General features: G+C 42.7%; 1 protein-coding gene across 5 annotated transcripts in view; it reads right to left on the bottom strand.

The window, feature by feature from the left end:
- RALGPS2 (Ral GEF with PH domain and SH3 binding motif 2) overlaps positions 1–23,157 on the bottom strand; it is an 812,647-nt gene that overhangs the window by 566,738 nt on the left and 222,752 nt on the right. For all 5 annotated transcript variants that reach the window (XM_069231548.1, XM_069231547.1, XM_069231545.1 and 2 more), the window contains 2 exons: positions 22,482–22,532; positions 4,999–5,082 (listed from right to left, as the gene is read on the bottom strand). In XM_069231548.1, the coding sequence (XP_069087649.1) occupies positions 4,999–5,082; positions 22,482–22,532 (135 nt within the window). The remainder of the gene's footprint in view (positions 1–4,998; positions 5,083–22,481; positions 22,533–23,157) is intronic.

The following is a 23,157-nucleotide window of genomic DNA, read 5'->3' on the forward strand; positions in this document are numbered from 1 at the left end:
GATCACCTAACCTAGACTGCCAAACGTCACGTCACTTCATTCAACCTCGAAAAGAGTCCAAAAGAATCGGGAAAAAGTGTGATTACTACCCTGGTAGCAGGGTATCTAGACTACATAAGGAGAAAAGGCCCTGGCCAGATATTTGGACCACTTGCGTAAAAAATAGATAAAAAAAAAAAAAAATTGACAACACTGAATACATCAGCTGCCTTCTTTAAAGCAAGAACGGAGCGCCTTGCATGGATACCATCTTTACTAGAGACCAAATTATTCACAATGAATTGAGGCGGGGGAGTGGTCCACTGATGAGTGTCGGGATCATCAGCTTTAAAAAAAAAAAAAAAGTCTATGAGGATTTCAAAATGAGTGCCTTTGAATTGTTAGTCGGTGGAAACCATTAGAACGGCTAACAATATTTGGATTTGGGGAGGTAAGGGGTGGCATTGCATGTGCAGTCTTGCAAAGGAAATGAAACGGTAATTTATATGCTTATGTGAATCCCGTTCACCTTAAATAGGAGTATTGAATACTTTCGCTGAATCGAAGGAGAAACTCTAGGAAAACCAGGGCAAGATGGTATTGCAAGGAACAAGATAGACGGATCCTAATCACGAGTTAAAATAAGTAAACTTTAGGATTATGTTTTTCTCTGGTCTACATTTTGAGACAACGGGAAGAAGAGAGTTGGAGTAGCTCTGTAAGCAACCGGATGGTCCGAGTCTTTGGCTGGGGGAGACCAACCTCAATGTGGTACCCCCACAAAATTGAGGGTTCAACAACAGATAATGTGTTATTTCAAATTAAGGAATCAACAATGTTAACCTATTTTAAAGAAAATAAAACCACTTAACATTTCCGAGTACAAGCAATTTTAATATTTAGCTACCATTAAATAACTGTGACCTTTTAAATGTGTTGCGCCTCTTGTGTTTAATAGTCAAGACATTGTCCTCAACAACGTCCTTTGGTACCAATGTTAGGAAGAGTAATGCCTTTTTTTGATAACTGGACTAAAAGGCTATCCCTGCAATTGGGTTCCTTAACTGAAAAACATGCCTTTGTCCTCCCAAAGAAAACTGCCTGCTACCTTGTACGAGAGGTTGTACGAGATTTACCAATCACACTGAAAGTTTATGTGGGATAAATTTGTAACGCTGTTCGATAAAGGACAAGACATGGAATATACTGGAAAGTTTGGGCCACATACAATGCTCCAGATCTGAGCCATACAAGATCGTTATATCTTATATTCAGCCCAGGACTTCAAGAGCAGAAAACAGGAAGTGGCCAAACACCTAACAATACCAAAATATTATGGTGAAATATACTATTCTATTAAAATAACTGAAGTATTTGTTTTTTAGCATATCCCCCTACTAAGTGTGCATACAAGATAACTACTATCTATAGTATGGATAAGTCCTGAAAAACAGGTATCTACCCAGTTATGTTGCACTCGAGAAAAGGTAGGAGCGACTGGAAAAAGTGTAATTGCGACAGTTCTCACCACTGAGGAAGCTTTTCTTCAGGCTGGACTAATTCATTCCGATTAAGCTTCAGTCGCAGAACTCATGTAAGGTGGTCTGATGCACGGTAGGTGTGTGTACACATTTCTTAATTTAATAATCCTGGCATTCTGGGTTTATATCCTTCATCCCACTCGTTAAAACAATTTGGAGATCAATGGAGACTCGATATCCAGTGCTGGCAAAGAGGCAGCAAATTCTGACTCTTGTCTCCTCGGTCAGCCAAAGCAGAAGTCTTACAAGTATACTTAAAGCAAAATGTAATGTTTGAAATGTGCAAGTTAGATAGCTACTACTTAAAACAGGTACATAAGAGGCATATTTAGCACATCCAAAGAATAAAGCATTGTAGTGTCTGCATTTAGCTTGGACTACCATCTAATCATTCTAGCCAACATTCTTAGAATTCTAGCTCTAATTACTGTTGTGGGCTTGAACTTTAAATCAGCGGACAGGGACTTGAAGTATATTGACTGTGGACAGTTTTATTTCCCTGTTTTGGTTAAGATTAAGGGATAAGTGCAAATAGCCTTTCTAAAAGCATCCAACATGCTATATGCAGAGTCGACGTGTAGCTTTGGCAAATCTGGTCTTTGTTGGCACCAGGCTCACATGGCTTTTGATAACCTAATTGGATCCAGCTATTTAGAACTCAGGCTCTAAACAAGCCTGACTACTGTGTTAGAAGGCTGGACCAAGTCCTCCAGGATAAACATAACCCTCCTGAGGCACTGGGGTGATGGTGTCAGTCTGTCCAGCCTTGCTTGGTGACAAAGCTGAACATTTTTTAATCAATCACTCTTTTGCAAGATTTACCCGGGTGGTCTGCACAATATGAGCCACCGAAGGTAAAGGCAAAAGGAAAATCATAAGCCAATACAAGAGTTAATGGCATACAGCATTTTGTGTAATCAAGACAATTGCCACAGAAAGACCTTAGCATTTCCACTTTGTAGACATGGGCACTTTTCGTACAGCAGAAAGTCAGACTAGTCTGCAGGGATTGAGAATAGACAGAGCAGACAAGCGCTCTGGTGCGGTTACCCAAGCAGCACAACTTAACCACACCAGACATGTTGCGCTAATAGTGGGTCTAGTCAAAAGTTAAACTAATGTAGAGAGTTTTCCTTTTCACCCTTTCTGCCTTTCACTTCTTTGATTCAACTCAGACAGGAAAGACATAAAGCACTGTTTTAAATCGCCACATCAATTATGTCACTAAAATGTGCATGTCAAATGGACCCCGCCATCGCAGCTCAACTTAAATTATTTAAACTTAAAGCAGCCAAAAATGTCCAGCATCTGTCTAAGAATTCAACACTTATGTGGTATAACTGGAGACCACACACTGAAAATGCAGGACAAAAGGAGGTTAAGGTTAGAAATAACCAAAACACATAAGAAAAATAGTTTTAGGACAAAGGAAGAAAGAACATGTTTAACAGCTCACCCTTTTTCACCCTTCAAAGCTGGGTGTTGCGGTCTATTTTTTTAAGCAGCACAAAAACATTTTAGGGAGCTATCGACAGACACACAACTCAAAATCACAACCTAATGTGGACGTCGGGCTGTTGTACTAACTTTCAGATATGCATAAATTGCTTCTTTACAACCCAGTTCGTCTAATGCGAGTTTCTTTGCTTTGCACTATCTGATGGGTTTAAGAAAGGGCTTCAGGGGCCTGTCCCGTGTATGCAGTAGGGAAGGGCTTGGTATGGCTCCAAAACACAAACGGGGACCCCAGAATCACTAACAAAGGAAACTGTCCCTTCTTGCATTATTTACTTCTTGATAAGAAAAGCACAGAGACAAAAAAAAATGTAGGGCTACTATTACTCCTCAATCAAAAGATTAACCTCATCATGTAGTCGGGCACTGACTGCAAATATATTTGTGACATCAAAAACTGGAGAGAACACAGATGAGCGGCAGAAAGTGGAGGCTTTCTGCAACCAGACCTGCATGGTATGAAGGGACGGACACCAAGCCTTTCTTAGTCATAAACAATCATGGCAGCTATCTAGACTTCCCTCTCCCAAAAGGAAATTTATCAGGTCAGACAAATATTTCGGGAAAGTGTGCACATCATCGATAAAATTAGCTGATCAGCAGCTTTTAGTTCGTGCAGCACCAAACTCCTAACCGCATTAAGTGGCAGAAACAGCTTTTGCACAATGCATTAATTATTTCTGCTACACCTCTCCATCCAAACTTTAAATTCAATCTTTTTGGAGTAACAATGTGATTTAATAAGATCAAGATACCTTTTGTAAACTGGTCCTGTCAATTCACTTTTTTTGCTTTAATGTACACCTCGATAATCATACACAGTACTTCATAATAGCTGTGTCTCGACCATCATCTTTGTCTAGAGGGATTTATCAGCTGTCCAGACCATGTGCTTTGTTTTTGTTTGGTTAAATATCAATCTTTAATCAGACAAAAAGTGGAGTAACTATTCAGCATATTTAGCCCTTTACGGGTCCCTGATGAAAATAGCAAGTTCTGCTCTATGGCCAGAATGCAAGCCACACTAGCATGGGTCTAGATTTTGCAGGGTCTATCTCATCACAGAGGTGAACATTGGCTATCCTTTGAAGGATATGGCAGTACTCCTATAGGGCAAAGGTTATTGGGATTCACTGGGTTAAGTTATCCCTTGTTGTAGAAAAGAAGACAATTAAGAGTGTTTCAGGGTCTGGAGGACATGTGAAGACTGAAACTGCGTCTGCCAATGCTCTTGTGTGGCCTCCGATGATGACAGTGGTGCAGGTGTCTCAGTCTTTAAATGGGCTTAGACTTTCTATTAATAATAATAAATTATTTTATGCAGTATTTGCTAAGAGCACAATATTGATTTTCCTACCGCGATAAAAAACACAGGTTTCTGTTACCTCATTAAAGTGATTTAATTTACTGAACTTGGAAGACAAAACCCTTTGTTGGGCTTGTTGAGAAGCAAACGCATGATGTGAATATAATGCCGATGTCAGCAAAGAGTGCTTAGCTCACTGTGCATCCTATCCAATTCAGCCGGGACAGGTATTTTTCCTGGCAAGTTCCTTGTGGCGGGTTGGGATGATGGGTGAAGTTTAATGTTTGTACAGTTTAGGCATACGGTTGCCCTATTCTTTTGGATTTTTTCTCTGAAGATGAGGGCTAAGATGTCACAGAATTCCAGTGATCATGGGATGGATGGAGCTACTTACTGATAATGTACATTTCTGCACATCCTTAAAAAGTTCTGAGGGTCTGCATCCAAAGTCCTACTGGAGTGCACTAGGGGAAGAACAAAAATTCGAAAAAGCCCACTATCCTCCCAACCATTTACTAGAATTCAACCACCAGCCGTGAGTCAGCAGACCAACCTAAGTCTTGAAAGGAAGGCTCCAGTATACTTTCAAGCCAGTATGATCACTGAGTCATAAGCAACAGGTCCTAACAAATAAACCATCCCCTTTTCACTACATACCTGATTGAATCTTCTTGTGAAGGCAACAGCATTTGGTGCAGAGCTATACTTCTCCTTTTTGTTCCAACCACAACTGGAAAGTTCCTAGAACAATGACAGTAGCAATTTAGTAGTTTCGGGGAATGTCTCTTGAAATATATATGCAATTTAGTATTCAAAACAAAGCCAATAGTGTGCACCAGCTTTCTGAATTCCTTTCACTTTTCATAGTTTATTCACATACAGGTTGATAATCAAAACGTAATCCTCGGAGCTCTACACAAAGAGTCCCAAACCCATCTGGCTCACCCACCCTGGACTGAATTTAACATAAGTAAATATGCAAAAATTACACCAAATATAAGGTTTTATCTTGCCTCTTGAATGAATTCACCAACCTGTAAGAACATGCTTTTAAACCCTATTCAAAACCAAAGGAACACATACAAACTACTTAAAAGTCTGGTCTGCATTATTTCAAGAGCACTAATGAAAACAGTGCATTGAATAATATTTCAGTTCTTCGAATAAACTGAAGCTACAATAGAGTACCGACGAATGGATTCATTCAAACAAGCAGAAATCAAATTAACAGCTCATAAAAGTTATTTCTACTCATGAAAATGTGACCACAACCCCTTCAACTATGGGCAGTTTCGTTTGTTTGAGGGGCCGCCGTGACAATCACCTTGAGAAGTATTGTGTCTTTGATTAATTTTAGAAGTTTTATTGTGCAATTTTATAATGAAGCCTTGATTGTTTATTACTATTTTTTCTATGGCCGTGGTTGGCCGAATCAAGAATTTGAATTTATTCTTATAGCTAGAAGTAAATTATATTTTGACAAAGTAGGAAGTGAAACAGGTATACTATAACTGGTCCACAGTGAAATTCCATCTCTATACTTCACTTAAGCTTCTTTATAACACACAATGGGTCAGAGTTTGAGTTTGGCGGACAGAAAACTCCGCCCGCCAAACTACCGACAGGGTGGATGTCACCTACGTGGCAACCTCCCTGCCGGAGTTAATAAGAGTTTCCCGCTAGGTCATCAGGCGGAAGCCTAATTTTCCACCCACTGGCCTAGCAAGGCTACTGCATTGTCTCTGGCTCGTAATGGAGCTGGAGGTAATGCTGTAACCTGCAGGGTGCAACAGCACCCTCATAATGTTCACTGTCTGCAAAAGTGCTTGCCGGGAGGGAGGGGGGGAGGGGGGTGGGAGGGTGCTTCACTGCCTATGTCAAGTGCAAGGTCAGTGCAGGGGCCCCCTTCCACCAGCATTTTCATGGCAGTGGTACCACCATGAAACAGCTGGCAGAGAAGGGGGTCGTAATCCCCAGGGCAGCACTGCCCTGGTGTATTAGGACCACCACCACCTCCAGACTGCCGGTATCTCCGATCCTGGCAGAGCTGGCAGTTTCCTGGCTGCCCGATCTCCAGTGTTGTAATGTGGCGCTCGGACTGCCGCATTGGCGACAGTCTGACCGACATCCGCAAGTCCGCCAGACTCGTAATGACCCCCTAAATTCTTTCAGAGTTGTATTCTCACTAGCACAAAGAAGTTGGAGAATGCATTTGCATGGACTTCACAGCAAACTGTATAACCTTGGCGACTATTCACAACTCGGACCTAAAGTTATTAAAACAAACACTAGAAACCTGGAAGAAATCATTTGACCATTATGTCAAAAACACCGCCAGCTGTAACATGAAAAAAACAGCTTCATTTTCAGGGCAGAATCTACAAAGCAGCCGTGAAGAACACAAAGTGATTTCACTATTTACGCTGCATCTCAAATGAAACACCTATGCTTAAAGAACTTTTCAAAATTACCTCTAAATTCTCTACCACTAGAGGCACTTATGCCGGCCCTAAACACACTCAGGTTTGCAAAACCTTGGCAGAATATTTCAGAAAAGGCAGAAAACCTGGACAGACTGGATTACGTCCTGGAAGAGATTTCAAATTCCATTTGAAACAACCTCATGAACACTGCAACAGTACTATGGTCCTTCTCCAATTGAGCTCTTATCAGCCTTTAACACTGTTGACAGAATACTGCTGCAAGCACAAGCCGACACTAGAATCAACAATATGGCCTTTAACAGGATCAAGTCTACCTCACAGGCAGAGCACATGTTGTCATGCTTTCTCTTTTCCAGTCATTTCAATATTGGAAAATGGAACGGAGGACTGGTAAGTGCCTTCGGGAAGTATACCATTGGATGCTACAGAACCACAAGCAATTCCTCAGAAAACTAAATTCTCAGCTGTGGCTCATGATACAAATATAACCCTTACCACTCAAACTGATGAGACTGGACAACCCAACCACCACGCCAACCTCACACTCAAGAGACCATAAAGAAATTACACCTTCCTTGCCTGGGTTTCTCTTAGCAGGTTCCAACCTCAACAATCCTGGAGCTATCTGGGATTGACCATGCCAATCGGACTTAACAATGGGTTCCTCATGCACGTAATAAGCAGACTACAGTAAATCCAGAACGCAGCAGAAAGAATAGTTCTAACTACGAGTACACAACACCACATCATTTCTGTCATCAAGACCTTGAATTGGCTACCAGTCACACAAAGAATTTCTTTCAAAGTCTTCGCCATTACTTTCTGGGAGATTCCCTGGCCAGGGCTAAACTAAATCTCTGGTTCAGAAGTCCAGGGAGGAATCTCAGATGCAGAAAGGCACCAATCTTGATTAGTCACTCATAAAAAAGGTATGTGCATCGACTGGAGATTTTGTCCTGTACCATAATTTAATCTTTACAATAACGGTGTGCGGAATTAGCGGAATTTGTTTTAATATAATTATGTGATATTTCGGTAAAATTACACATGATTAAGAGAAATGCAAATCTGTCATTTGAGCGATATTTTAGTATAAAATGCGAGCTTGTATTAATTTTTGACAAGGAGATGCGTTCTGAGCTAAAATAAAAAAGTTCAAAAATAACAGTTACTAGCGATCTGATGTTGCCATGTGTTCAGTCAATTGTTACCATGAATGATAAGTTTGCAGTAAATTTCTACTGCAACTGGTACAATTATGCAAAGTGCCGTAATTGTTTGTAAAAAGTACAACAAAAAATCCCCCAAAGTTATGTACGTTACTACAGCGCAATTGCCCAGGCATACTCTACAATACATTCCAAAGAAAATACGAATAATGACCAATCACCTAGAATTAAGAAAGCAATAAGCAACTGGCTTTTATCAAGCTACACGATCTTTCGGTTTTTATATGCATATTGTCATCCTAACTCTTAAAATGTTTCACATCTTAGCTCAACCAATAGCACACTGTTACATGGCTGCAGGGACATGACTGAAGCACACTTCAGAATGGGAAGCATGGACCCAAAATATACCACTCGCAGGCTACATCTTATCATGAATTAAAAAAATTAAAAAAAAAATAAAAAAAAAAAGGAGCAAGAGAAGCTACTTTCTCGACCTCCCTCAAAGCGTTTTGAGGACTTATCAGAAAAGCGTCCTACATATGCTTCAATACAATACACAACAGAATTGGAAAAGGGCAGGGTAGGTAGGTACGACTCTGCCCTCGTTGGGATCAAATCACTGATTCTTGGGACAGAGTTGAAACTGAAATTAGTCATCCATAGGTTGGAAAATGGGACCAAATAGATTAAAGAAGCCAGGAAGCCAAGGATCTTTTGTAAACACTACTATGGTCAAAACTAACGAGGCCAAGAATAGTCTCTTTAATGAACTGAATTCTTTCCAGGACAGACAGCATCATGTTTTGGTGGTACCCGTTTGTGCCCTTTAAGACATATTGGATTTGGATGGCTGGCTCACATGTCAGGAACTGGAAGCAAGTCCTGAAAGCCAGACAGCGAATACATTGAATTCAAGATGCAGGCCGATACCAATGCTAAAATGTTTAACACATTTTTTTTTTTTAGATAGCAGAGGGTTTTCTGTTGGTAAAACTGGGCCATTTGGTACGAGTCACAAACACTCACTGACAAATCAAAATTGTAAGCGTACGTCCTGAACATAAACCAAAATAATCCAATCTCCTAGCTGCACCAACACCATAACTTGCACTAGGTTTAAGATCTAAATCAAGACAAACATAATATATGTAGAGTCTAATCCTCCTTTTGTAATAAAAGATAAAATGAAATAACTGGCAGTGGTGATTCTCTGGCACTTCTTCAAATTGTATACAGAGGTCTGTGTGATCGGCTTGAAGGTATTGGACCCATCCTTAACCATTTACTGAAGTAGACTCTCGTATGATTTTGGTTCATGGAGGCAATGTTCACAATTTCACATAAAAAATGCACATTTCATACTATACGACAACTCGCATTTGATGCTTTAACAGCCAGGTCCCTGGAGGCAAAGACCATCTGCCTTATAGCATTCAGTCTTGCAGACTCATATTTCAGGTACAGGACAACATATCAGGTATTGTTTCAGAGGAGGCTGAATGATTTACTGACCTTTGCATGATGACATGCAAATACTGGACTCAGTACAGGTAAGTGTGCTTCCCAAGTCCCTCTGTTTGGACAGCGGGCATAGCTCGAGGTCTCTGCCACATTGCTGTAACAGTAACTGTTAACACTTCATTAAATGGCAGAATTGTTTTTAGATAGCCAAGCAATATTGTGATTAGCAAAATGTAGGCTAACTACTTAATAGTACTATGTAGGAAGCTGGCTCTGAATATCCTATATAAAAATGACATATAATGTGCGCTGATTCCAGTGTTTCCCCAGAGGCTTAACAGAGGCTAAAGTAGATAATACCAATGCTCTCTTTTGTGGTAGTGTAGTCAAGCAGTTAGGCTTATCAGAGTGTAGTGCAAAGCATTTGTTGTACACATACAGGCAATAAATGAAGGACACACACAATGACTAACTCCAGGCCAATTCTTTTTATATAGCAAAAATATATTTGGTTACTTTATTTCTAGAACCACAAGACTCAAATTGCAGGTAAGTACATTTACAGATATGTATCCAACATAAGTCTCAATACCACTTTGTTTCAAATCGGCAAGTTAAATGATTTTTCGAATAAATAGCAATTACATGTTTTAAAATTAGTCAGTGCAATTTTCTGAAACACTTCTTGGGGGGGAAGAAAAGTTAGCACAGTTTCAAGGTAAGTACAAGACTCACAGTTCCAGTCTCCAAGTGTTAGGATGTCCACAGTTTGGAGTGCAAGTTAACCCCAAACACCCAACACCAGCAACACAGGACCGGCCAGGTGCAGAGGTCAAAGTTGAGGTCGATTTAACATGGGCTCCTATGGAGGCTGGGGGCACTCTGAAGCAGGCCTGCTTGCAGGTAAGTACCAGGGTCTTCGGAGGGCAGACCTTTGGGGTTTAGATGAGCACCCGGAGGGCCACATGTCAGCACCAAACTCACACCCTCAGCGGGGCAGGGGCGGCCAGGTGGTGCAGGGTGCAAACACAGCATTGGGCTCCCAATCTTTTCCTGCAGGTGAATGTTGGACAGAAGGCGTCAACCCAGGTTGGACACTAAGTAAGAATCACCTGGGGACCAGCTCTAGTCGGTTGGGCCACTTGGACACGTGACGTGGGCGTCGGGTGCAGAGTGGACAGGACTCGCGGATCCAGGGCGCTTCTGGAGTCCTTTGCTGGAGTTTCTTTTGGGCAGGGCCGCTGTCCACGGAAGATCTTGTTCCTCTGGTATGCAGGCAGTCCTCTTGAGACTTAAGAGGTCACTGGTCCTGCAGGTTGTGTCGCCTTTTTGCATCAGGGGCTTCAGAAGCTGGAGACAGGCCTGGAGGGCTGGGTCCAAGTCAGTTGGTGTCTTCAGTCTTCTCAAATGGGGGTTGGCTTACTAGTCCTTCTTGAGGGCCCCAGGAATCTGGTAAGATACGTTTAGGGGTACCCCTAAATACTAGACTTTAGGGGCGTTACAGGCATCACAGGGCAGTAGGCAATGGCTACTGTCCATGAGGGTGGCTACACCCTTCCTGTGCCACATTCCTAATCCTACTGGCCCCTGTCCTCCAAACCAAGATGGAGGATTCTGCAGGGAGAGGTCACTTCAGCTTTGAACACCATAGGGGTGGTCCCAGCTGAAGTGAACACTTCTCCTTGTTTTTCCTAAGTTTCCTGACGAACTTACTGCCAGAAGTGGGGCTTTGTCCAGGGCCGGGCATCTCCACTAGCTGGAGTGCCCTGGGGCACTGTAACAGGAGGCCTGAGCCTTTGAGGCTCACCACCAACGTTAGGGTTCATGCTGGGGGAGGTGTAAAGCACCTCCACCCAGAGAAGGCTTTGTTTCTCGCCTCAGAGAGCACAAAGGCCCTCACCCTATGGGGTTGGAAACTTGTCTGCTAGTAGCAGGCTGGCACAGACCAGTCAGCCCTACACTAGAGGGCTGGGTAAAATACAGGGGGTGTCCCTAAGATGCCCTCCGTGTGCTCTTTAGAATAAATCCAACACTGACATCAGTGTGGGTTCATTGTGCTGAAAAGTTTGATACCAAATTTCCCAGCCTTTGGTTAAGCCATCATGGAGCTGTGGAATTTGTAATGACAAACTACCAGCCCATGTACTCAATAAGGCCACACTGCACTTACAATGTCTAAGAATTGACTTAGACACTGTAGGGGCATATTGCACATGCAGTTATGCCTCATCTGTGGCATAGTGCACCCTGCCTTAGGGTTTTAAGGCCTGCTTGAGGGGTGACTTACCTCTGCCACAGGCAGTGTTTTGTGGGCATGGCATCTGAGAGGGATGCCATGTCGACTGTTTTTTGTTTCTCCCCACCAACACCTGCAATGGCATTGCGCATGTGTTTGTGAGGGGTTCCTTAGAGTGGCACAACATATGTTTAAGCCCTTAGGGACCCTCCCTGGCCAGAGGGCCCTTGGTACCACTGGTACCTTTTACAAGGGACTTATCTGTGTGCCAGAGGTGTGCCAATTGTGGAAACAATGGTACAGTTTTAGGGAAAGAATAATGTTGCCTGGGCCTGGTTAGCAGGATCCCAGCACACACACAGTCAAGTCAGCATCAAAAGCAGGCAAAAAGTGGAAGGGTAACTGCAACATGGGCCAGTTTCCTACATGTTACTGCTAATGTTTCAATACATGGAACGGACTCAAAGGGTTGGCCTGAAGAAGGAAACTGTCCCTTTGTGAAATGAGCATTGCTATCTTGGAGGCCTAAATACAAGACTGTGTTACCCTTGTCTTCTGGAAGCCCCAATGCAATGTGTGCCTCGTACCAGGTAGGGGCAAACGGATTCAAAGGTAGAGTAAGATCGGATAAAATGATCAAACTGGGTAAATATTTACAATCTAGAAACTTTGGTAACAGGCCTTTTCTGGTCAGAAATGTAAGGATATGTTCTATTACTGGCTGCTTTCAGTATTATGTCAATAAGAGGAGTAGGTGGAATGGCAGTTGCTGGGTCCACACAAGCCAAAACCAGAGCCAATGTTATCATTGAACGTGCTGTGGATGTCAGAGACACTGCAAATTGTTTCTTATCAGGGCATCATTCGGGTAAACTGTAAACTTCGTACTTGTATAGCGCACTACTCACCCGTTAGGGTCTCAAGACGCTGTACTCATACCGCTGTGGAACCCCTCCTGGCTTTTCCCTGTGAGGTGCCCACTCCTGGGCAATCTCCAAGGTGAAGCCAGGCATCCCAGCGCTGTTGGGGCCGTTGTGGAGATTAAGAAAGCTATTGCCCAGAGTTACAGAGTGGGACCCATGAATTAGATTAGGCACCAATGCGAGAATTATCAGGTCAGAGGAAATTGAGCCCAAGACCCGCAGAGGCGGGAATTGAACCCTGGACCTGGGCCAGATTTCTGCATCAGGGTCTGCCGCTCTAACCATTGAGCCACACTTCTCCACGAGAATGTGCTTCAGGTGAAGCATCTGATGCCAACAAGAGAAATAGGCTTCATTAGTAAATGATTCAGCACAGACTGAAATCAGCTTTATAATCCCTGCAGCTGATGGAGCCACCAGTTAAGGCAACATTAACAGCCTTTGAGAATGTATCAGGGGTTTATTCCTTAGACTACAAATTACCATTTTGTAACACTTTGACTAAAGAATTGAACCTAGTGACAAGTGGACATATAAGGTGAAAGGCAATTTTACCTGCTCAGGCTGCACCTTTTTCAAGTACAGTACAGGTTCAGTTGAAAAATTAGATACACTTCTTATAATACATATTGCTTAAGTGATCAGATGTATGACTCCAAGTGAAGGGCATTTATGCCTTTATGCATGCAGCATCTACTGCACAAAGATTCCTTTTGGGAGAGGAGGGCTAGCACCGAGATGGTGTTTGCAACTCTTACGAATCCAAGATTTAGCCCCCATACCTGTAAATAGTCTTCTTAAACAAAAGCTTACAAAAAAAAAAAAAAACAGGGTCAAAGTAGCAACTGACTTCCAGATGGCAGTGTCTAAGACATGGGAAAAACGAAATCAATATCCCAAGAGCAGGTAGTGCCATTAGAGATTTAAAGAATAATTTTTAAACAGTATTTTAGGAGTGGATTGCAGACAAATTTCAAATCGAGTCTCCCGCCAGAAACGACTTCAAGATGTGAAACCTGCGGGGAAGTAGTATCTGTTAGAACAGGTTTTTATCATTATGTAACACAATGCTGCACATTTTATTAAATCAAACAATGCACAGCTGAGCAGATCCTGTCAACATATGTATTTTATGTTACTCAGAGATTCACCTAAAGAAATAGGCACCTGAATTTCTGTCGGAAAGTTTGGCAGGACTGCTCAAAGTTCTTCAGGTAAAGGAAGCAGATGATGCAGTGAATAAACACTTTTCATATGGTACAACATCAAAAGATGCTGAGGAAGTAAACTTCCCTATTTGAAAAAAAAATAGGGCTTCATATATCGCCTGTGCAAAGACTACAATAGGATCCAAAATGCTGATTACTCTTATTAGACCATGGGCCTTAATCAGAGGAATTGATGGATTTGAACTTTGACAACTATGATTTCTTTGAAAGGTGGCGGGGGACAAAAGAGATCTGGAAAAAGTGGCGAACACTAAATTATTCTCTAAAAAGAAAATTCTCTAAAGGTCTAAGTTGTGCAGATAAACTTGTTTATAACTGCCCACACTTCGTACTAGTGCATCTGTTGAAAGCAACAGCCATTTCCCCACCAATGAGGGAGCAGAGACTAATCTAATTAGAGGGCTAGTTAACACAAAAGTGTACAGCCACACATGCTGATAAGTAACCTCACCTTAACGACTAAACTTTAATTTTGGAAGTTAGTATGACACATTTTACAATCATCCATCATGAAGCATCGACAAGATCCCTGCAAGTCACGAAAACTTCAAGAATGCTGTCAAACATCACCACCAGCTCATTAGGATCACCAAGAGACTCGCCCTGCAACAACGCATCAATAAAAATGCCCACAACAGCAAGGAACTTTTTTCAGTCAAAGAGTTCACCAACCCAAACTCCACCAACATCCCCCCGTTGCAAGAACTCTGCAAAAAGCTCACCAACTACTTCCATCACAAGATCGCAGACTTTTGTGACAGCTTCTCAACCCAGGGCCCCCTCCACGCCCCGACTCTCACCACCAGCCCATCCACCGAAGTGTCACCACCCCACCACCCACCCTCCTCCACTGGAACATCATCACCGGCAAAGACCCGCAACATCATGGAAACCATCCACTCAAGAGCTCCCACCGAACCCTGCCCTCACGACATCTTCAACAGAGCCAGCAACATCATCACACCCAAACTCTGTCATACCATCAACTGCTCCTTCGAATCTGCCACTTTCCCTGAGAGTTGGAAACACGACGAGATCAAACCTCTACTGAAGCAACCCACCACCGACCTGACAGACCTAAAGAACTACTGGCCCATCTCCCTGCTCCCCTTTCCGGCCAAAGTCATTGAGAAGGCAGTCAACAAACAACTCACCGCTTTCCTGGAAACCAACAACATCCTGGATCCCTCTCAGTCAGGATTGAGAAGCAACCATAGCACCGAGGCCGCCCTTCTCGCCGCCACAGACGACATCCTCACCCTACTTGACCGAGGTGAAACAGTCACCCTCATCCTTCTGGATCGGTCTGCCACCTTTAACACAGTCTCTCACGACACTACGCACCCGCCTCCACGACGCCGTCATCCGAGACTCAGCACTGCAATGGCTCTCCTCGTTCCTCACTGGTAGAACACAGAGGGTCCGACTCCCCACCCCCCCTTTCTCTCGGAAGCCATCAAGATCAACTGCGGCGTGCCCCAAGGATCCTCACTGAGTTCCACCCTTTTCAACCTCTATATGACCCCACTAGCCGCCATCATTAGAAGCTACGCACTCAACATCATCTCCTATGCCGACAACACCAAACTGATAGTCTCCCTCACCAACAACTCAACCACCACCAAAAACAATTTCCACGAAGGAATGAAAGCAGTCGCCGCCTGGATGATAGATAGTTGCCTCAAACTGAACTTGGACAAAACCGAAGTCCTCATCCTCTGTGCCACACCCTCCACCTGGAACGGCTCCTGGTGGCCCGCCGCACTCTGAAACACCCCCACCGACCATGCCTGCAACCTCGGAATCATCTTAGACTCATCGTTCTCAATGGACCAACAAGTGAGCAATCGGGCTGCTTCTGCACCCTGTGCATACTCTGAAAGATCTACAAATGGATCCCCACTGAAACCAGAAGGCCAGTCACTCAAGGCCCTTGTCAGCAGCCGACTCAACTATGGCAATGCTCTCTATGCCGGAACCACCTCCAAGACCCTGAGAAGACTACAACGCACCCAAAAAACACCTCTGCCCAGCTCATCAAGAATGCCACATGACACAACCACACCTCCGCCCTCCTAAAAGACCTACAATGGTTACCAATCGAAAAGAGAATCACCTTTAAGTTCCTGACCCATGGCTGCAAGGCCCTACACGACGCAGGACCAGCCTACTTCAACCACAGACTCGCCTTCTACACTCCCACCAGACAACTCCACTCTGCCCACCAAGCCCTCGCTAAGGTCCCCTGCATCCAGAAAACCACCGCTGGAGAAAGATCCTTCTCCCACATCACCACCAAGACCTTGAACACCCTCCCCATCCACCTCAGGCAACACCCCACCCTGTTTCAGTTCAGGAAGGACCTCAAGACCTGGCTCTTGGACTAACCCTTCCTCCCCCCCCCCCCCTTCCTTCCTTCCTTCTCCCAGCGCTTTGAGACCCTCACGGGTGATTAGCCGCGCTACACAAATCCCCTGATTGATTGATTGAAGCAAATCTCCTTCAGTGTTTCTAGGGGGAAGGAGATCTGTGCATCAGGCAAATTTATCCTGCTAGAATTGAAAAAAGACACAAGCACCAATTCCGACACCCATTGCACTTTGGAAAGAAAAACTGTGGGAAACAAGGAGCAAAAAAGAGAAGAGAAAGTGGTTGAAGAAGAGCTAAAGTACAGACTTGAAGGCCATCGGGGGTGATGGGCTCTTGGAATATTGTTAAAAGTAACAATTGGTATTCGGATTAGTGAAATTGAACACACGGCAGATGATACCAGAGTCAGAGATATACTTGTGAAACATTGGTAACAGTGGGATATTTTTAAACAGATGCTCAGCATGGACAATATAAATTCCACAGTTGCTTAAAAGAAATAAACTTCAAAAATAAGCCTTTGAATAGTGAACTTTCAAAACAGAGGGTGAATTTGTATGCTGCTTTCCAATGCTCAAGAGAAATAAATATGTGCTGGGCATACCTACAATGATAGAACACAGAGCTCTCTACCACTCAGGGTGCTTTGGCATAAGGCCTACTCCTCACGCATGCCAGTGCACAAGTAGGCGAAACTCCAAAAATGAGAGCGCTCTTCTGGCAGGAATGGTCTGGTTGTGATCAAACACCATCACTACAATGACCCTAACTGTGAGAGGTGTGAGCGAACAACATAAATAAATACATCTGAAATGTAAAATTACCTAACGGCTGGCTATACACTATTGTATTTGTAAAGCGTTAAGGTTCAAAATGAAGCTATGTGGGAATCTTCTATCCTGTGTGTTAGGCCAACATGTTTCAGACACAAGTGCTAAGGGCCTTCACACCACGAGCTTTAGTCGGGATCAGAGTACCTCTCTAAGACTGCCTAATGGGACAATGGATGGAGTCATTGTAGTCGTATGTTGAAAAACTTTTGAGAAAGCAAGTTAGTACTAAGCACTCATACATAATTTATGGTAATATAGGTGTAAACCTTTTTTTCTTTTGAAGGTCAGAGTCCCATTTTATCATGAGTCCCGCAAGCAGGATAAGTGGCCGGGTGACGCGCAGGCTACACTAAAGCTGCTTGTGAGGGACCAGTCTACCTTAACACCATGAGTGCTTACTGCCTCCTGGATCTCACTGACTCTCTAGTCTAGCTAAACCTTACAACAAAACGTTCAGGCGGATTACTGTTGCCTCCTCCAAACTATAATTTCTCCTTGCCGATTATCTCTGGTGCTCAGTTCCAACAGCAATTAATTTATCATAGACCAGGAAGTCAAACACTGATAAAGGTGATAGTATCACATAGCTGGAAACTGAATGGTGAAGGATTTAGATGGCAGTTGGAGTCAAGATACTGAAGAAATTATCCAAATGAATAACTGGGCAATGCCATGGGTTGAGGAGGTTCGAGCCACACGTCACCATCGCCTTAAAAGGGATCTCCGCTGAGATCAGTTACATCCATCAGGAGCAATATTGAGTGTGCCAGATAGAAGGTGCATAATTAGCTAAACATTTGGTCATCTGACTACTCAATACTAACAAGTCTTTATGGAAAACTACCATGGCTAATTCCTCCATTTCTTTGACCTGTCCCCACCTTTTTGTAACAAGACACTCAGACAAGCTAATTTGTTTCAGAAGATTTATACATTAAACTGGTCCTGCAGGCAGAGAGTTTAAAACTTCAATCACCTTACCTAGTGTCACAATAATAACCTTGATTAACTTGCAAACATGGTTAACACCGTCTGCTGCATGTTACTGTCTTTGCTAGCAATATCACCAGTAATCCCTGATACTAAACATTTCAGAATCACTTTTACGATCTCATACTCATTCTGATGGTGGATTCACTGTACGTAGACATAATTCGTCCACAATGAGTACCCTAATAGACAGTCTTAATAGTACTGCAGAATAGCGCAAACTGGGTTACTATAGCCACTACTGCACTTATGAGATCTCTACAATGACAGGGCACACATACAACAGACTCAGATTAGATTGTTGAGGAGTTCGGCCAAATGACAGATCCTGTTACAGAAACAATACTTACCTTCAGTGCTCAAAAGGTGCAAGTTGTGATCTGGTTTAAACACCGCCTCCAACTCTTGCAAACTCCCTAGGTGTAACTACCTAACAAACATGAGTTTGCAGCCTGGGGTGAAGCACTGAGTGAGTCACATGCAACATTTTATATATGCAGATTAAATTGTTAGAAAAATCAGTAACTTCGTGATGCAATCAGGACTTCGCCTATTTTAAGACTGCCTCCTCAAGTAAAAACATATTTAGCTGAAGTAAAGTGTAGGCAATATGGCCCGAGTTCGTGTGAGAAATGTGCAGTCACTATTGTCTTCAGTATCTGCAGAGGTGTCTTTTTTTTTTAACCATTTTCCAGCTATAAATATTGGTACAGGGGGTAGATGGTCCTGGGAGCATTTAAAAAAAAAAAAAAAAAAAAAAAAAAACAGGGGAGCTCCCACAATGTGTCAGGGAGGATGGTGTATCCATTAAAGCACCGCAGCAACAAACTGCTGTACAATGTTGGGCAGAGGATGATTTATAGCCACCCCAGCTGCAGAGCCTATGTCACACATAATAAACTTAGATCTGGCTATGATTCAAGAATCAACAAAATGGAAAAATAATGATCTTTGTATGCTATTTACCATAGCAACCGACAGACTCCTGGAAAACAAGTGAGCCACACAGCTATATCAATCAAAGTAATGCTACTTGTGCAAAAGAAATGTGGTATAGATTATTCTGTCTGAAAAACCGACAGCATCTAACTCCTCATGTGTGTAATAATTAAGACAGTATGCTCAAATGGAAAATGAAGCAGTGAGTATGGGCGATAAAGTTTAGACCCATGTATATAACATGTGGTTTGTATTTTTTGTGCTGCATGGGAAGCGCCCTTAAAAGATAGTACCTATTTGTTTGACTCAACGAAAGTGTTTATGGAGAGCATGATTTCAGCCCTTGAAGATGCCACCAGTGGACAATTTAGGCAGTCTGAGGTCCTTTAAATTCTGGAAAACATGTATTCAGTAAGGCCCTCATCATTACAAGTTGTCCAGATACTTTGTAATCTCCAATTCTAAACATTATCCCAACAACGACATTTGGCCATTGTGAGCCCTCAGAATGGTGAATAAGTATTGTAACCATGAAATATTAACTCACAATCTATGTTTCCCTAGAATCCGGTACTATTCCTTTGAAATTTTCCACCTGCAATGACATCAGAGTCTCTCAAAGGGAGACCGCTCCACCAAGCTTGTAATGAGGATTTAAACAGTAATTATGGTAGTTTTAATTCACTGGTAATTTTTGATTATCAAAGTAAAGCAACTCTGCGACCTCATGCTAGGATCGGAAATTAAACTTCAGGAATAATTACAAATTTTGCGTTCAAAGCACATCCCCTCTGCTGCTGCTTGCTAATCCAGTGGACAGATGTACTATAACCAACACAATGGGTTCAAACAGACTAGGTTAAGCAAACAAAACATAAAATCAATTTAAAGAGCTAACTTGACACAAAGAGGGCTGTAGGAGAAAACAAACTATTTCTAGTCAACACTAACTAAAGCATTAATATTGCTTTCATTAAACGACAGTCTGTGTGAAAACTCTGAATGAGCTTTAAAGAAACCATAGTAGTTTCTCTCAAATTTAATTTGTATGTCCTTTTTCTTTTAGTATATTGGAGGGCTCTAAAGCATTTACTTTCAGCCAAATCTGAGTTATACCTCGATGTTTCATACAATGCATCTACATTTTCTTTTTTACAAAACCTGTGAGCGATCCTAGCTCATGTCCTCTCTGCAACCATCACTTGGTGTGCCTTTTCCTTACCTGCTACTTCATAGCCTGGGCCTCGCCTGGTCATCTATACTTCTCACTAGACAGAGGGGGAGATCGTTACCTGGAGCTTCGCAAAAAGGCACTGGGATACAAGGGAGCAGGCTGGGACCATGCAAGTAATCCAAATGATAGGTTGTGCACTGATGGAGACGAGTCAAGTGTCTCCAATTTTGGGTCATATCCCATTCAATAGGTCCCATAAGCATGTGAAGACAGTGGGCACCTAGGCCAAAGAGGAGCAGCATGTACTTGCTGTGAACTCTCCATGCCATGAACGTGTGTGTAGGGTTGTTTCTCAGCTTCCATATCGGAATATGAAGCTTGTCCAATTAAAAGCCCTTTCTTAAGTCCCTATGGGAAGGAGCACATCTAATCAATGTCAAACAGTTCGTCTTGAAAGATTCCTTTGGGACAAATGGGTAGAAGAGGTGAAGGTCTGTGGCGGTTCTCTGAATTACATCCTCTTGTTCTCCACAAAGCCGATTGTTTTACCTTTGCAAAGCAAATTCTTTTCACCTCAAGAAACAAAAGGCGTTTGCACACAGTCAGAATGGGATGGTCACAGATAGTGAAGAAACACTAATTTCTGGCACTTTCCTATTCACTTTGCAGAAACCTCCCCAGCTTCACTCTGGATTATGTTTTTTCTCCTTCTGCTCAGTGCATCCCCTCTCACCCAATGCCAGCTTAAATATAAATCAATATTGGTCATCTCCATACTGGGACCAGGCTTTGATAATGGATTGGCCCTAAAAATGTCTTGGAGCGGATTCTCATTCTGTAAAGCACCTACTGCCCGGTGCCCACATCAAAAAGAATGCAGTCTATCAGAAGATCAGGTGGATATCAGGCAAAACACTAAAGGGAACCCTGCTTGGTCTTGTACAGTTCCAAGGTACAAGCAAAGATGTTAAACTGCACCTATAGTCCTTGAGTGAAGAATGTTGCTGCATTTCAGCCTAGGCGACCCATGCTTCAAAAAGAGGGCCGTGAATCATCATCATCAGCTATTGTATCGGTCCTCAAAGTAGTTATGAATCGTGATATGTAGTCTCCAGTTGCTAAGGCGTTGATCAACAAGGAATGCCTAAGAAAACATCTTAAGGTCAGGTGACAGCACTAAGATCTGCTGTCGTTATTTTAAAGCAGTGAACACCTCAAAATACAGGCGTAGTCCTTTTTATGTGAAATGATATTTCACCACGAAGAACAATTGGTGTCATGTAGAAGTATAGGAGGCTTAAAAGGCAATTCAGGTGATACTTTATGCATCAGAGTCTGATCATAGGGCAAGACTTGAATTGGACGTCAACGACCCATTTTTGTACCACGGCAAAGAGATTCATCAATATCAGAGGGTGATAACCCTTTGAAGAAAAGTTGTGCATGGACTAAGAATCATCAACACAATAAGCTTGGGACAAAAATCAGGAGGTAAAAAATATCTGATAGATGAAGTTTGCAACAAAGGATGTGAATGAAAATTGGAATGGATAGAAAACCTTCACAGGCAGAAGATGTCAGTCTGGTGAACAGAACTCACCTTTGGAGTAGATTATGGTGCACAATTTGCTCAAATAGGATAAAACAGCGAGCTTAAAAAACAATCCAAATGTGATTAGAGAACTGTGAGGGACTTAATGCTCGACCAGAGAACTAGGAAAATAAGGAGGCCTCCCAAGAGAACGTGTGTTTTTTTTTGGGGGGGGGGGGGGGGGGGGGGGGGGGAGACTAAGGCGTCCAAAGAAGTTATGAGATAAAGAGAAAGAAAATGTAGAAAGCGGTGAAAGAAAGAAGCAGGAGGTCGAACTAAGACTAGACAACCTTGGCGTACAGCAACTTCAGCATTCTGCAGCAACTGCCATCTAAGAAAATCTTTGTGCCACTGTACTATTTTTTAAAGAAATTAAGCAATGCACGCACACATACACCCCCCCATGTCCATCCCCCAAAAGATGTTCACCAGTGAATGTCAACAGAATAGAAGATTGTGACCAGAGCTACAGGGGGGCATCAATATGTACAACCGTTTAAAATATGCATTATTACAGAAGCACAGCTCAAAGACAAGTAATACAAACCTAATCTACTGAGCGACAACAGAATGATTTGTTACACTGTCATTTACGACACCAAACCTACACCTTCAAACCATGCATGGTAGAATTCTAAAAGACAGAAATTCAACATATTCTGATAGGGCACTGCCCCCCACAGGATTCAGGCCCTGATGAGAAGGCATGAATGAGTGGATGCACATGACAAAGCACGTGCTGGACCCCCATAAACACAAAGCCTTGTGAACTACTCACCTCAGGCTGAATGGCTTTAAACACTGGCATGTCCATTAGTGTTATCTGGCCCTGAAAGAGAGACAAGAAGGGATGTTAAAAGTGTGTGTTTTTTAAAAAAATTGAAACAAGACAGAAACAATATGTTTAACCACTCAACATATGCCCTAACCGCCAGATAACCCCAACTACTGACTCCCCTGAGGAATCCTCTGTTCACCAAAAGACTCGCAACTCCCTCTCCAACAGAATTCTCTTGGTCTTCTTCCCAGTAGGTAGTCTCCCTACTCTGTCCCCAACAGGCCCTCTCCTCAGTTCTCAACAGGCAGCCTTTTTCCTTTGCACCAGCAAACAAAACTCCAACCCAAAAGTCCAGCTTTTCTCTTCCAACAACATTCTTCACTTCTGTGTCCCTCTAGTCCATCGGTGCCAGATGGACTTGAGTAACTTTCAGAAAACGAGAGACAATACCTTTTCATCTTCTACTACTAAGCAGGGAGAGAGTGATATATATATACATATCTTTACTACTTTCTGATTGAAAAAAAGACTGCAGAGGTAGTTTAATGTTGTTAGTTACTCTATTAAGTTGTCATTCTCAAATACACATTCAATTCGTGCCTCTTGTTTGAAGGATGTGTTCTAATTAGAGAAACCCTCTCTAAGGAGTACAGCATACACTGAAGCCAGGCTCCCT

This window comes from Pleurodeles waltl, chromosome 4_2 (genome assembly GCF_031143425.1).
Source record: "Pleurodeles waltl isolate 20211129_DDA chromosome 4_2, aPleWal1.hap1.20221129, whole genome shotgun sequence".
In the NCBI taxonomy this organism is placed as follows: domain Eukaryota; kingdom Metazoa; phylum Chordata; class Amphibia; order Caudata; family Salamandridae; genus Pleurodeles; species Pleurodeles waltl.